This window comes from Acanthopagrus latus, chromosome 11 (genome assembly GCF_904848185.1).
Source record: "Acanthopagrus latus isolate v.2019 chromosome 11, fAcaLat1.1, whole genome shotgun sequence".
In the NCBI taxonomy this organism is placed as follows: Eukaryota; Metazoa; Chordata; class Actinopteri; order Spariformes; family Sparidae; genus Acanthopagrus; species Acanthopagrus latus.
The window spans coordinates 26,175,541-26,189,123 of record NC_051049.1 but is presented as its reverse complement, the minus strand read 5'-3'; the positions used below and the strand labels follow the sequence as shown (position 1 = coordinate 26,189,123).

The 13,583-nt window shown below is 41.5% G+C and overlaps 1 protein-coding gene and 1 non-coding gene across 3 annotated transcripts; both read left to right on the top strand.

Moving 5' to 3' along the window:
* Positions 1–543: 543 nt before the first annotated feature.
* Positions 544–615, top strand: trnah-gug. The gene has a single exon. It is a non-coding gene; the product is annotated as a tRNA-His (tRNA).
* Positions 616–3,625: 3,010 nt separating this feature from the next.
* depdc1a (DEP domain containing 1a) lies at positions 3,626–13,229 on the top strand. Of its 2 annotated transcripts, XM_037115272.1 has the most exons (12): positions 3,626–3,851; positions 5,152–5,417; positions 5,534–5,678; positions 5,852–5,976; positions 6,213–6,343; positions 6,681–6,728; positions 7,052–7,189; positions 7,607–8,602; positions 10,168–10,340; positions 10,542–10,718; positions 11,186–11,392; positions 11,705–13,229. In XM_037115272.1, exons 1-12 carry the CDS (start codon positions 3,798–3,800, stop codon positions 11,831–11,833), a joined length of 2,589 nt encoding a protein of 862 aa, XP_036971167.1. In that variant the 5' UTR covers positions 3,626–3,797; the 3' UTR covers positions 11,834–13,229. The 2 variants fall into 2 exon arrangements, with proteins under 2 accessions (XP_036971167.1, XP_036971168.1); XM_037115273.1 differs by lacking the exon at positions 7,607–8,602 and having other exon boundaries at positions 3,627–3,851.
* Positions 13,230–13,583: the final 354 nt, after the last annotated feature.

Here is a 13,583-nt window from a genome sequence, read left to right as displayed (position 1 = left end):
CAATGGTGAGCGAGGGCTGGTTCCGTCTTATCCAATGGGCAAGGAGAGTAGATTGAAACCGTATGAATACACAGCTGTTGACCAATCACTTGTCGACTGGATTTTTAAACGGTCATAAGCCACGCCCATAGTCGAAGATACAATAAAATGAAGGCGTATCACTCTAATCATATTTTCCCAAAAAAGGGCCAATTTGTTCTATTACTTATTTTTATCTATTTAGACCGAATTGTGTGTGTGTGTGTGTGTGTGTGTGTGTGTGTGTGTGTGTGTGTGTGTGTGTGTGTGTCCTCTTAATGTAGTCCAATGTTTTGCAGTGGAGTAATGGAGCTGTCTGCCTGTACGAGCTTTGCTTTTTCGGGTTTTTAACTGAACGTGTTTGACACACATAATACAATAACTCCATTTTTTGCCAGATTTTTTTGGCGTAAAATGATGAAAATATATTTTAATGACATTACATAGAAAAAAAAGAGTTGTTGACTATTTGAAGAGTGAAGTGGATCTGTGGAAACCCTCGCATCCTCATCCAACGGACAGCTCGCCGTGATCGTATAGTGGTTAGTACTCTGCGTTGTGGCCGCAGCAACCCCGGTTCGAATCCGGGTCACGGCAGTGTTTTGAAGACACGTGGGTTCCTTCTGAGAGCCAAATAAAGTCTTCACAAAACAAACACGTCCATTTAGTGTTATCGTCTACTTTTCTACTGCAAAACAAAGTCCATAATGCAAAATAACATTGCAAGTAAGAGCTCAGATTTAGTTTCTGCTGCTTCTACCCCACCACAATTGAGGGAGATGTAAATCTGTATTCCACTACATCTTTAACTGTTGTCATTTTGCAAATCAGATAAATAAAGATAGATAAATATAATGTTAATTAAATATCATATTCGCATTCTCTTTTACCACTCTAATATTCTAACATGATACCCTTTACTTTCACTCAAATATGACTCTTGGGTACTTTGACAACATTGACTTTTAATACAATAATATAATATACATTAGGCTATTCTGAAATGGGCCATTCCACATAATTGTACTTTTATCATATAACGTGTCACAAGCTTAGTGCGTTGGGCGATGGATACATTCTGAACATCATTTGATAAATAGCACTCAAATGTATTTATAGAGCACTTTTCATTGGCAAAAGGACTTTTTCATGAGCAGTAACAGAAGGCTGATCTGTAAAACAAAATCCACAGTGTTAAATATTCAATGAGATCATAACTTTCTCGACAGGACTCAGATTTATCCTCCCAAAATGTTACTCAAGGAGTGGTTGAAGATTTGTGAACCAAAGTACCAAAGCACAATGACCAGCTGAGGGCAGCCACGCTCAGGAGTTCAGTATAAGCCCGCATGGTACATTGATCCAAAGCCTGTAATGGTCTTTCAGTGACTTGGAACTGATTCTAGAAATATTAGTAAAGCGCAGAGCCGCAGAGTAGAGACAATTTTCCCCTTGAAAAAACATGTCACTCAAACATGGCTTACAAACACATGGGATAAAATGGCACAAAGACAATGCAAGAAAAACAGTTTATGTGCTGCCTCGGTTCAAGTGAGTTAAAGTGTCAGACATGTCAGTTAGTTAGACATCATAACTCACTGTTATGGCAAACTTGACCAGGTCACGTCGAAATAACACACACAAGACTGACAAATGTCTCTCTATTAGCTGGTGACGTGCATTTGCAGAGATAATGAACAAATGCACAGGTCTGCGTACTGTGAGACAATACACACCACATGATGTTTTTAAGAACCCTTCATCTGTACACATTCCTCACAAACCAAAGGGCGACAATGTCTGTGATACCATGCCATGTCATATTCAACTTTCGCCGTGCAGAAAAGAAGGGTGAGCAGAGTTTGAAGTGAGAGGGGAGGCTTCTCTGCATGGACTTCACAACTACAACGCTATTTCAAGATGCAGTTAAAACGTTCCCTGAGAATAGACTTCAGAGTGAAGTGAGAGGCATCTTGTATCCAGCAGGTGAACATATTATTCGCATGTTCAAAGCTTCTAGATTTTTCAATGGAAGGCAAGGAGGACAACAAAATAGTTGGAGCCATCCTGGAAAACAGCTGAATATATCTGGAGGAGACAGCAGGGCAGAAAGCTGGATGTATTTTGTAGGTGTAGTGTTTGCGGTCATTAGCATGTCTATAGCTGTGGCTTGAGTTAAACCCATCCTCCTCCCTGTATCTATCCCTTTTGAAATGTCTCTAACCTCCACTGTCTTTTTGTCAGACCCCCCACCACATTCTCTCTCTGCCTTTAACTGATGGTCGCCCCACGAGACCTGCTAAGAAATGCTAATGTACATTCCTTCTGAGCGGGAGTCAGAAAGTCCGTACTTGCACTGCCGTCATAGATTGATGGTTGCATATTCATTATGTTCCATTAGGCAAATCTATGGAGGCCCATTTCTGCCAAAGTGATGAGGGAAGAGCCAAGCCCTCATTGTTTCTGAAATAGGTAATTGTTATAAAACACTAACTCATTACTTTGAGAACGTTCCTCTTTATTTTCAGAATCAAACTTCTTATTTTGAGATACTAAGTCAAGCTGAGTACATCCATCACAATTGAGGGAAACGTACTTTAAATTCCACTACATCTATAACTGGTGTCAATTTGCAAATTCATATCAATGGGTCAAAATAATATCAACGGAGCATTTTCTATATCATAGTAGGTTAATGAGATAAGACTTCATTGATCAGGTTTGAAGTTAAGTTTAAACAATTAGCTCCAAATTTGCCACCTGCAACACTGGTGTAAGCATTAAAGCATCAATCATTTCAGCAGGGATGGCATGTAAGAAAAGTTATTGTTGGGTTTAACTCATTAGTTTGAGTTTTTCCTTAATTTTTAGACATTAAATTATTATTTTGAGAAAAGAAAATCATTATTTTGAGATACAAACTTATTATTTTGGGGAAATTTCTCATTATTCTCAGATAGTAAGCTATCATCTTGTAACATTCTGACACTGCTGCTACAAACAAATTTGCCGATCTGCAGGACATTAAAGGATTTCTGATTCTGATTCTGATTATTTTGAGAAAAGTAAGTCATTATCTAGAGCTACCAAATCATAATTTGGAGTTCTCGTCTTGGGAAAGTTCCATTGGTTTGAGAAAAGAAAGTCACTATTTAGAGACACAAACTTCTTATTATGAGATACTTGGTTGTTATCTTAAGACAACTAAGTCATTATTCCAAGTTTCTCATTATTCTTACCAGCTCCCTATTTTGATTTTCAGTATTTGACATGGAGCTTCAATTACCTTGAGGGAACCTTCCAAAAGGATTAATAAAGTGGTCCAAGTCTGAGTCTAAGTTTATGACATTTTACTGACATTTCTCACTATGAATACAGGATTGTATTTTATTTATTTTTCATCTAAACTGTCTGAAAATGGGCTTCCATACAAACTAGAGCGCAGCAGACGGTTCTAAGGGTGGTGCACTGAGTGAATGAAGGAGACTGTACAGTTTGCCACAACACACTCTGCTTCCTTCCATTTGTTTTGATTCTCCACCCTCCTCAAGACGAGGCTGACCACGTGACCCGAGCGCCGTCCAATCCCGTGCCAGAAGCGCACGGCTCGTAATTTTGAACAGACGGAGTGCAGCCAGGCAGGCAGGCAGAGCCGAGTCTCATCAATGCTGCCGTTCACTGGCCCGTAGCAAAACATCCGTGAATACTTACCCGACTTAAGGATATTTGCACTCCTTACATCTGATGAAGTCTAAACATTAGCGCTGCCTGTTTTTGGGATGAATATGAGTTCTCATGTTATCACCCCTGGACCCTACCGAGCCACAAAACTGGTAAGTTAACGTCTGCTGATCGGGTCTTTAGCTAGCTGGAGCTTGCTAACAGCTAGCTTGATTAGTTCATGCGAGAAGTTATCGTCAACGGCAGCGCTGTAGTTAGCTGTCAGCCGTGTTTAAATCAGCTTTACACTTCACCGTGGAGTTGTCGAAAAGATGTCGAGCGGGATTCAGGACATTAAAACAACTGTTAGTTTATTTAACTAGTTTTACTATTGATATAACGTTAATTTAGCAAAGTTTCTATCCAAAAAGTTACGTGGCTGCTCTTATAAGATAACCCTAAAATGATTTTTGAAACTGCGGCTAACGATTATTTTTATTAGCATGAATTCACAAAGTAGCGTTATTCTTTCGATTAATGCCTTCTTGGTAACACTAAATCAATTTCCATCAGTCGAGAAACAGATTTCATGCATTTGTATCAGCCCGAGCGAAGTTTAATTCTCAGTATTAGACCTATTTCTGAGCAGGTGAAGTCAGACCACAAGCCAAGACTGTTAGTCTGTAATGTGTGACATGTAATATGTGTTCTTTATCCTACAGGTGTTGCTGGCGCTTTAACCCTGTTAGACCAGTACTTAATGAATTGATTAATAATTTCAGCATTGCTTGGTTCTTTCTATTTTGCTTGTCTTTATTGTTTGTTAACTTGTTTATCCAAGATGTCTATCAATTTGTCTATCAAATAGAATAGAATATATTCTTTGTTGTCAGTGTTTTCAGAAGAAAACAAGGAAACACAGATAGCAGCTCTTTGACAAATATAAAATATGGACAAAATCGTGGTGAGAGACTATATATTATCTTAGATTTTGGTGTTGTCTTTTACTGGTAAGTGCTGCATTACTGTAAAGTGATGTAATTTTATGAACTTTTCAAACTGTTTCCACATGTTCTTATACTTGCCTTTACCCGCTTAGTCATTCTATCCAAATGACTGATGATTATTATCCAAAATCTCAATGTCCAATTGCTGAATTAAAAAAAACATGAAAACCATGAAACCATGTCAGTTGATACCACAGGGTGACTGTGGCTCAGGGGTAGAGCCAGTGTCTAGCAGAAGGTCGCTGGTTCCATTCCCCTTGTCTGCATGTCAGAGTGTCCTTGGGCAAGATATTGAACCCCAAACTACTCCTGATGTGCTGGTCGGCACCTTACATGGCAGCCACCGCCATCAGTGTATCAGTGAATGAATATATGTATGTATAATTAGATGTGAGTCGTTTTGGACAAAAGTGTCTGCTAAATGCCGTAAATGTACCTAATTATCGTAAACCCTGTCCTGTTTCAGTGGAATGAGGTGACTCGTTTGTTTCGGGCTGGTATGCCCCTCAGGAAACACCGGCAGAACTTCCGGCACTATACCTCCTGTTTCACAGCCTCTGCCGCCGTAGACTGGCTTCACCAGATGCTCCTCAGCAACAGCAATTTTGGCCCAGATGTCACCAGGCAGCAGACGGTTCAGCTCCTGAAGAAGTTTCTGAAGAACCATGTGATCGAGGATGTGAAGGGTCGCTTCGGCAGGGAGGATCTGGAGGACAACAACATGCTGTACAGGTAAGGTTCTTTTTAGTTATTTCAATGAACATAAGCATGCAAAATGTTCATAAAGATTGATGTTGATTGTGCTCTCATCCACAAAATTACAATCCATTTCATCTCCTTTCCTCCAGATTCCCCTCCACTTCTCCTCTGAAGCCTATTCCTTGTCCAGCTCCAGCCTCAGCCCCTGGTTCCATAAAGAAAAGGCCTTCATTCAGGGACAAAGAAGGTTTCTTCAAGTTTAGGAGCTTTAAGAAGCAGGAAAAGGAGACGCAGGTGAGCTGGATTGGATATAAAGCATTCTAACTCTATTGTATATCTATAGAATTAATCTTAAAAGTTAGATGTATACTGACATAAATGCTTTCCCAATCAGTTGAATGGATATATGTGAATAAATAAATAAAACAGTGTTTGGTGGTGGTTCATGCTCTCTTGATGACTTCCAGGAAAATGAAGATCCTGCCCTCCAAGCAGAGGGAGAGAATCAGCCAATAGGAGAGCAACAGGGGCAACGGCGAGTGATGACCGTGGAGGATGAACAGGAGATCTGGAAAGATATCACCCTGACCCAGTATGAACACACACATAGAACTGAAAAACCTTTTACCTTTTTGTGTCAGACATTTACAGCATGGCTTATAATATTATGATTAGATTGAAACACACGTCTTTCACAGAGTACATGTTTCCATTTTTTCCAACCTGTTGAATCAGTAAAGAGAAGAAATCTGATGCTTGAAGTCCAGAAAGCAGATGGCAATGAAGAAACTTTTAGAGTTATTAAATCTTTTTTGTGTTGTGTTTCAGCCTGCAGAGGATTCTGGGTTGTGCATCTCTTGATGACGTTTTAGACCGACGATATGTAAACCCCCAGAACATCATCCACAATATGACCAAAGTCAACAAGCATGGAGTGGTCACGCTAGACGACAAGACAAGTGGGTTTATACATTAACCGTAAAGTAGCATCGAAAAATCTTCATGAACTACATTTGGTGTTCAGGTTTGTCCTATTCAGCCTCCCTAACCAGCAGATTCCACGAGACCTGTGTGCAGCACATTACAGCTGCAAAAACTGCCAGAGCTGACCACAACATTTGAATGTCTCAAATTCTGCTACTCTTAATCCAAAGCCTGTGCTTCCAATGCTGATGAGTGTGTTGGACAGGTCCACCACACACTGAAACATGAGCATCGACTGTATGACTTAGAACCCACAAGGAGTAAGATGTACTGTAACTGGCAACCAGTCTAATATGTTAATTATCTCTTCAGATGACCTTCCACACTGGGTTTTGTCTGCCATGAAGAGCCTGGCCAACTGTGAGTACCAACAAGCTCCTTGGACATTTCTGACCTGTATGAATACCGCTAAGAATTGAGCGCTTCATTTTCACCTTCCAAAGCTGGACAAACATTACAAAATCACTTTATGTACTGCATATTCATAGTAATGTCATTGGGTTTTAATATAATTTGATTCTGTGCAACATTCAGTAAAGTAAATACTTGAACAGTATTATGTATTTATTTAGAATTCTATGTAAATTAGAGGATTGAAACTCATACGTAAGTCTGTATTGGGATTATGAATGTATTTGAAGTGTGTAAACTGTAAAACATCCGTAACCTGTTATTTGTTTTAGGGCCGAAGTACGACAACGCACAGCCATCTTATCCCGGCTTCGAGAGAGACGTCTTCAAAACAGTGTCCGATTACTTCTACAGCCTTCTGCAGCCACTGCTCACATACGAACTGTATGAACTATTTATCAACGTCCTGGGTAGGTATTGTGGGCTGATTCCATTGGGCTAAAACCCGGAACTGCTGTTAGGAGGCTTAGCTGAAGTGTTACAGGGAAAAGATGCTCAAACTAACAGGGTTGTCTGCAGGATCTTGTTGCTCATGAGAACATTGTGTCCCCGCAGTGGGGTTCCGAGCTTTGACCTCCAACAGTGCCTTTTGACTGCTAACAGAGGTTTTGGTTGTTGTCTCTTGTTCGTGGAGTCCTAACAGCAGTATGAGCAGCTGTACTCTGTGTGTATGCCTTTTACATGTTGTCTCGGACCAGCTGATGGTTCTGTATAAACAGTATGTGTTTTAAAGTAACTAAACCCTCTCCCTCCCCTTCACTGTCTGCTTGCACTGACCCTCTGCCTGCACCACTTTGCTCTCTTTCTGTCTCTGCATCCGCTCTCAGTGTTTTGTGGGTACGTTGCAGCGCCCACGACACACCAACGTGGGAAACGCAAGAAGTCTGACCTCCCTTCAGCTCCCCCTCCGGCCAAGGCATCTTTCCGCTCCACAGAGTGTCTCCTTCTGTCGCTAATCAGACAGGGGACGTGTGACGAGACGGAGTCGCCGATGAGAGAGGTGCTTGGCGGGAAGCTTCAGTCGCGGCTGGCAGCGCTGAAGGGAGGCGCGACCAGCGGTGGTCAGTTAGGAGGCAGCTGCATGAGCCTGAGTGCAGCTGGTTTGATGAGGCCTCAAACCAGGAGTTGCTCTCTGGAAACCATGTTAGATGATTCTGCCCCTCTCACCCGGCAGCAGCTGTTCTTGTCCAATGACAGCCTGGCATCCTATAGCAACAGGAGCCAAGATGACTGCCCTGCCATCACAACACTCAGCAGTCGCACAGACTTTACATCTGCATCCAAAGCAAACCCCATTACGTATGAAAATGCTCACGGAGGTACAACCAGAAATAGGCTGTCTGTAGCTTCTGCAGCAGGACTGTCAGTCACACGGAGGTCACACTCCTTGCGGCCACGCAGCGTAGGCAGCTGTCTGGACATTGTCATAGAAACCAGGGAGGAGGATGTCAAGGAGACCAAGTGGCGGGGCCGAGCAACCAGCTGTCTTAACGTGAACACTCCCGCAGAGCCGCATCACTCCTCAGCTTCACGCCCTCCCTCGTGGTCCTCCCGTCATCCCCTCTCTTCCTCCTATCATCCTTTTCTCTCCTCTTCATATGCTGTGGCCAAAGTACAAGGGTCCCAGGCTACTACAGCACTCAGTGGGCCCAGACCCGCCTCCAGTACCGCCAATCTCTGGGCGCCTCCTCCACCTGCTGTTGTACGACGCTGCCTCAGCTCTCTGGATGTGTCAAAGCAGTCTCAACCCGCCTCACTGTTCAAACCGCCTGTCTGCGTGCCCACCAGCAGCTCCAAGCCCCCACATTCCAAACCTGAGCACAGTAAGACCCTTGCCCTCTAGCTGTCTGTGTGTCTGCTTGTCTATCAATGTCTAATCAAACTAACTCCATCTAACATCTAACCATCACTGCTATGCAAGATGTTTTAATAGAAATGTAGTTGCTGGTAAAGTAGAAGAGTGAACCCGAGACGATTTACTCGTTGGTCTTCATTATTTAACATTTCCAGGGTTCCACGGGCCGAGAACAAAGGAATCAATGAAAGTAATGGTTTAAGGATCATAGAGCTTGTGTGCAACTTGTTAAATTTTACATTGGACCGTTGAAGGTATGCAGCTTATCGTAAGTTGCTTGCTCTTGTTGCATTCGTTCATTTTTCCTTTCTGTTTCTTTTGATTTTTCTTTATTATGTGCTCGGCCACATCTTCATCGATTTAAGTGAAAGAATTTTCACACTACACCGGCTAAAGAAAAAAGTCTCCATATTTGTTCTTTCTGCCAGATTTACCCACAAGTAGAGATTCTATCATGCAAATACTAAACTATAGTAGAGTAAAAGGGGTTGAAGAAGAGAAAGAAACTAATTTCTTTGCACCATGCAGCTTTATAGAGCTCAAAATGGGGAATAACAATGATGGAAAAAGAGAATAATTTTTGGAAACAATGATGTTGTGACATGTAAAAAGAAGCTGAGAGTTTCAAAACCATTTAGTGATTTTGTAAAAAAAAAAGATACTCAATCTTTTAACAAGCTAAGCAGCTGTAAAAAAGATATAAGCCTCTGACCACAAAATGTTAGTATTGTTCTGTTTTCAAGGCAATGAACAAGATAGCCCTGATCCATTTTATATATGTACTCTGCAAGTGTGTGTAAATAGCATGGAACCTGTAGGCAGTTTACTCATTTTTAAGAGTGACCAATTTGTTCTCTACCTGCAGAGGTCCAGAACATCATATTTTCTAACATATTACATTTTATTTACTGTTCCGATTTGAGCGAGTATGTTCTCTGCTGCCTAGCGTCACATTGCCTCTTTTAATAACCACCATGGTTGCAGATATGAGCCAAAACTACTAATGGAGAGAATGTCCATTTTTGGCTCTGTTTTTCTCTGACTGGTGTAGGTTAGCATGGGTGGCATCTGGGTCCAGCTGTTCACATATAAGTGATCTTGGGAGGGATGGAAAAGATTAGCAAGGGGGACACATTTTGGTTATTTTGCTAAGGGGGACGTTACCACCCTTTACAGACTGTATGTAATGATCTGTTCCAGGTAATATCCATGTATGCACAGATACTTACTTGGATCACGGCTATGGAATGGAATGCTTTGTTAGGACATACTATAACATATAACACAGTTGATAAGTCTTAGCACACTCTTGTCACTCTATAGCTGTAGTTGATTAATCTTCCATCCATCCATCCATCCATCCATTCATTTGTCTAATCTAGTGAATGTGATGTAGCAGCGATGGATGAATGTGGCCACAGAGTGATTCTACCGCTGTTTGTTTCTGTCCTGCTTGCACCAAAAAGTTCATCTGTTTTTCCATCATCGTTACTGTGTGACCGTGTGTGTGTGTGTGTGTGTGTGTGTGTGTAGGCCTCCTGCAGCCTCAGTGTGAGCGTGTCGCCATCGAGGCCCTGCAGCTTTGCACCCTCCTGCTCCCCCCCGCCTCCCGCAGAAAGTTGCAGCTCCTCATGAGGATGATGTCACGCATCAGCCAGAACGTGGACATGCCCCGCCTCCACCCCGCCATCGGCACCCGGACTCTGGTGAGGAACAAAACTGGTGTGATATGGAACTAACAAACAGCTGGCATATTTGTTCCCCTGTAACACTTAATTAGTTCCAGGGGATCAGTGACATTTCACCCTCATCTTTCATTTCCTCTTTGGATTCATTCTTGTGTTTGTCTTGGTGTTTATTTACCTGTGTCCCTCTCTCTCGCCCTGTTTTTTGTGGTTCTCCTTCAGATGGTTCACACTTTTTCAGGCTGTGTCCTGGGCAGCGCTGTTGAGTGTGATCTGGACGAGCTGTTGGCTACCAGACTGGTGTCATTTCTAATGGACCATCAGCAAAGCATTCTGTCGGTCCCGGAGTACCTGCTCAATGCTATCAATGACCATATACAGTACCTGCGCAGAGTACAGGTACACCCAAAAACTGTTACAGTACCTACTGCTCAAAATTAGTTATAATATTGGGACATAGGTGCATATATAGGGAACATGTGCATGGAAATGAGTAGTTTACATCAGAATCCAGGGTGCATATGAACAATTAGAACCAATGAAACCATATACAATACATACATACAGTGTAAAAAGAGTAGATGCTCAGTATAGTTTTGAGTTTATTTATCTACTGTAAGTGATTTTGTTTTTGCAAACCTAGATGTTATGAAATGTTGTATGACGTGTGTACATATGTAGCTGAAAGTATTGCAGACCGTGTCATTTGTCATCTGTTGCCTGTCCTAAAATGTGAGTGATGTAAAGGTTCGAATAGCTTCATGAAAACAAAAACTGTGACCAAAGTGGGACTTCAGCTTCAGCTGCTTTGAATTTACAGTAAATCAGTGCAGATGAACATGTTCTTCTCCCTCTCCTGACCCCAGGTTCCCCTTGACAGTGTTTCTAATGTTGATGGCAGCGATCCGGTCTGTGTTCCAATGCCCATCTACGCGTTCTGCCATCAGATTAGCGGTGCAGAGTTTGAACAGCAAAAGCTGGAAGCTTCCCAGAAGGCGATGGAGGAGCTGCTGGAGATGCTGCTGACGGACCAAAATATAAGCGAGAAGGACAGACGCAAGAAACTGAAACAGGTAACAAACTAGTCCTTTAATGTTCAGTCAGAAAATGTCGAGTATTTCACAATATGTTCAGTTTAGGAAAGATATGGACGTTATCTGTCTTTTGTTAAAATAATGCAGCAGCCAGTGATACAAGGGTGACCTGCCTTTGAGTTTCAGAGACAGGGAACGCTCTGGCTGCAGTTCTTCCAGGTTCCATTTTAATCAGTGTTGAACATATTTATTGCCTCTGACACACAACACAAGCAACACACTGTGGAGCCTCATGGACTTGGATGTGAAAAGACTGTCACTCAGTCATACGTTTCTTGTGTTTTGCTTTAGTTTCAGAAGCAGTACCCAGACATCTACAGTCGTCGGTTCCCCTCCTCACACAGTGAAAGCAACAAACCAAAGATTAAACCTCCCCTCCTCAACATCAAGAAGACCAAAGCTTTCAGCATCAGGAACTAAACTAACCTTACAGGTGTCGCCGTTGTAGAAGTCACAGTCTTTACCTTGTTTTCACTGCACTATTACTGCACTGATACTAAGAGACTTGGAAAATGCACCTCTTTGCAGCCATCAACTTGTTACATTTGATTTATGGTTATTCCTGTTGTGTCTCATTAATGTGCCAACATGAGTCAGTTCAGGGTTGAAGACTTCTACAGTGGATAATGTGTGTGTGTGTGTGTGTGTGTGTGTGTACGTTTGTGATTTGTGTTGACAGCCGAGCCCAGTATAAAGCGTTTATGTGAAGCAGGGTGTCTTGTAAAATGTTGTGTATTTAGTAACATCCCTGTTCTTTTGGATCACTCAACTTTTCCTGTTTTATTTTCCTCTAACCTTTCATGTCTACTGCTACTACTGACGTGTGTGTGCGTGTGCGTGTGCGAGTGCGAGTGTAAGAGCAAACTTCACATTGGGAGAAAAAGTAAGGCTCAGTTCTGAGATCACTGATCCATATGGGAATGATTAGATTATAGATTTCTTAATTTATATGAATGCTGACATTGGGAGAAATGCTAGATTTTGTCTTGAAGTGTTTTTGTCATGTTAACTGTTTTTTTTATAGACTTTACTAAACATTTTATGTCGTAGAATCTCAAGTTTTATTTAAAGTCATCTGTAGACGTTTCATCCTTATCCTTTGACTTTTATTTTCTTTAGCTTGCTTTTATTTGTGTGGTACGTTTTTATCTTTAAAAGCATTCTACAGTCACGTTTTAGGTTTTCTCATAAACGTCAGTTTTTCCAGATACCACTTGGTTATCTTGAACCCACCCCTGCTTAGTTTTCTGGAATTAGAAATGTTGTGCACTAGATGGAGGTATTGTGAATGGCCAGTAAGCTTATTCCAATCATCAGAATTGCTAATTTATACAATATTGAATGCATCTTGGACTTCCTAAAGAAGGTTTCACCAGACACCGGTTATGTTTTGGGCAAACGGTTGCTACTTCTTTTTAACAAAGTCCTCATAAAGTGTTAACAACTATGGCAACAATCATTTGAAAGCAATGAAGCAGCGGTTGGCTGTAACGATGAGGTGCAATACAGAGCCCATCTTATGTCACGTGTCTGAGGAAATGTAACACGCTTGACTCAAAAGATCAAGTTGTCCTTTTTTTTTAATTTATTGATCTCATATGAAGAATTTGTTCTACCCTGATATGTTTGTCTTTACCTCAGATCAGATGATGTACATGTGTGTGTGTGTGTGTCTAACCATAAACACACTCATTAGCAGTGTTTTTGGCAGAGACTTTTACAGAGGAGTGTGTATTGTACTCAGTTCTACTCCTCCTCTACATTGTTTACTATGCAAAGCCCTGGGAAATAAACCTGTTCAGCTGTTCTATTTATATTCCTCAGTCATGTTTCTGTGTGTGAAATGATCTGTGCAATGGACCCGAAATACTGAACATACATATTAAGTATGCCAGGCTTATTAAACCAGCACTTCTATAACTTGTATACTGTCACTTTCCATATGAGGCTGATACTGTTCATAGTAGCACCTTTGATTTTGATATACTGAAAGTGACTCCTGTACTCTTTATACTCAGCCTCAAGTGCAGGAAGATTGGTCGTGTATCAAAAGGTTTGCAGGGTTTCTTTCTGGATATATCTTTATGGGTTTTTTGTATTTATCAGCTTCATTGTGAAGGTATGGGGTCATGGGGGTTCAAAGCAGCTTTACAGCACAGTTGGCACAATA

Coding starts and splice junctions, on each gene's coding strand:
- depdc1a (XM_037115272.1), top strand. CDS start 3,798: ATGAATATGAGTTCTCATGTTATCACCCCTGGACCCTACCGAGCCACA. Junction 10,341..10,541: donor CCATCGGCACCCGGACTCTG/GTGAGGAACAAA, acceptor GTTCTCCTTCAG/ATGGTTCACACTTTTTCAGG. Junction 11,393..11,704: donor GACGCAAGAAACTGAAACAG/GTAACAAACTAG, acceptor GTTTTGCTTTAG/TTTCAGAAGCAGTACCCAGA.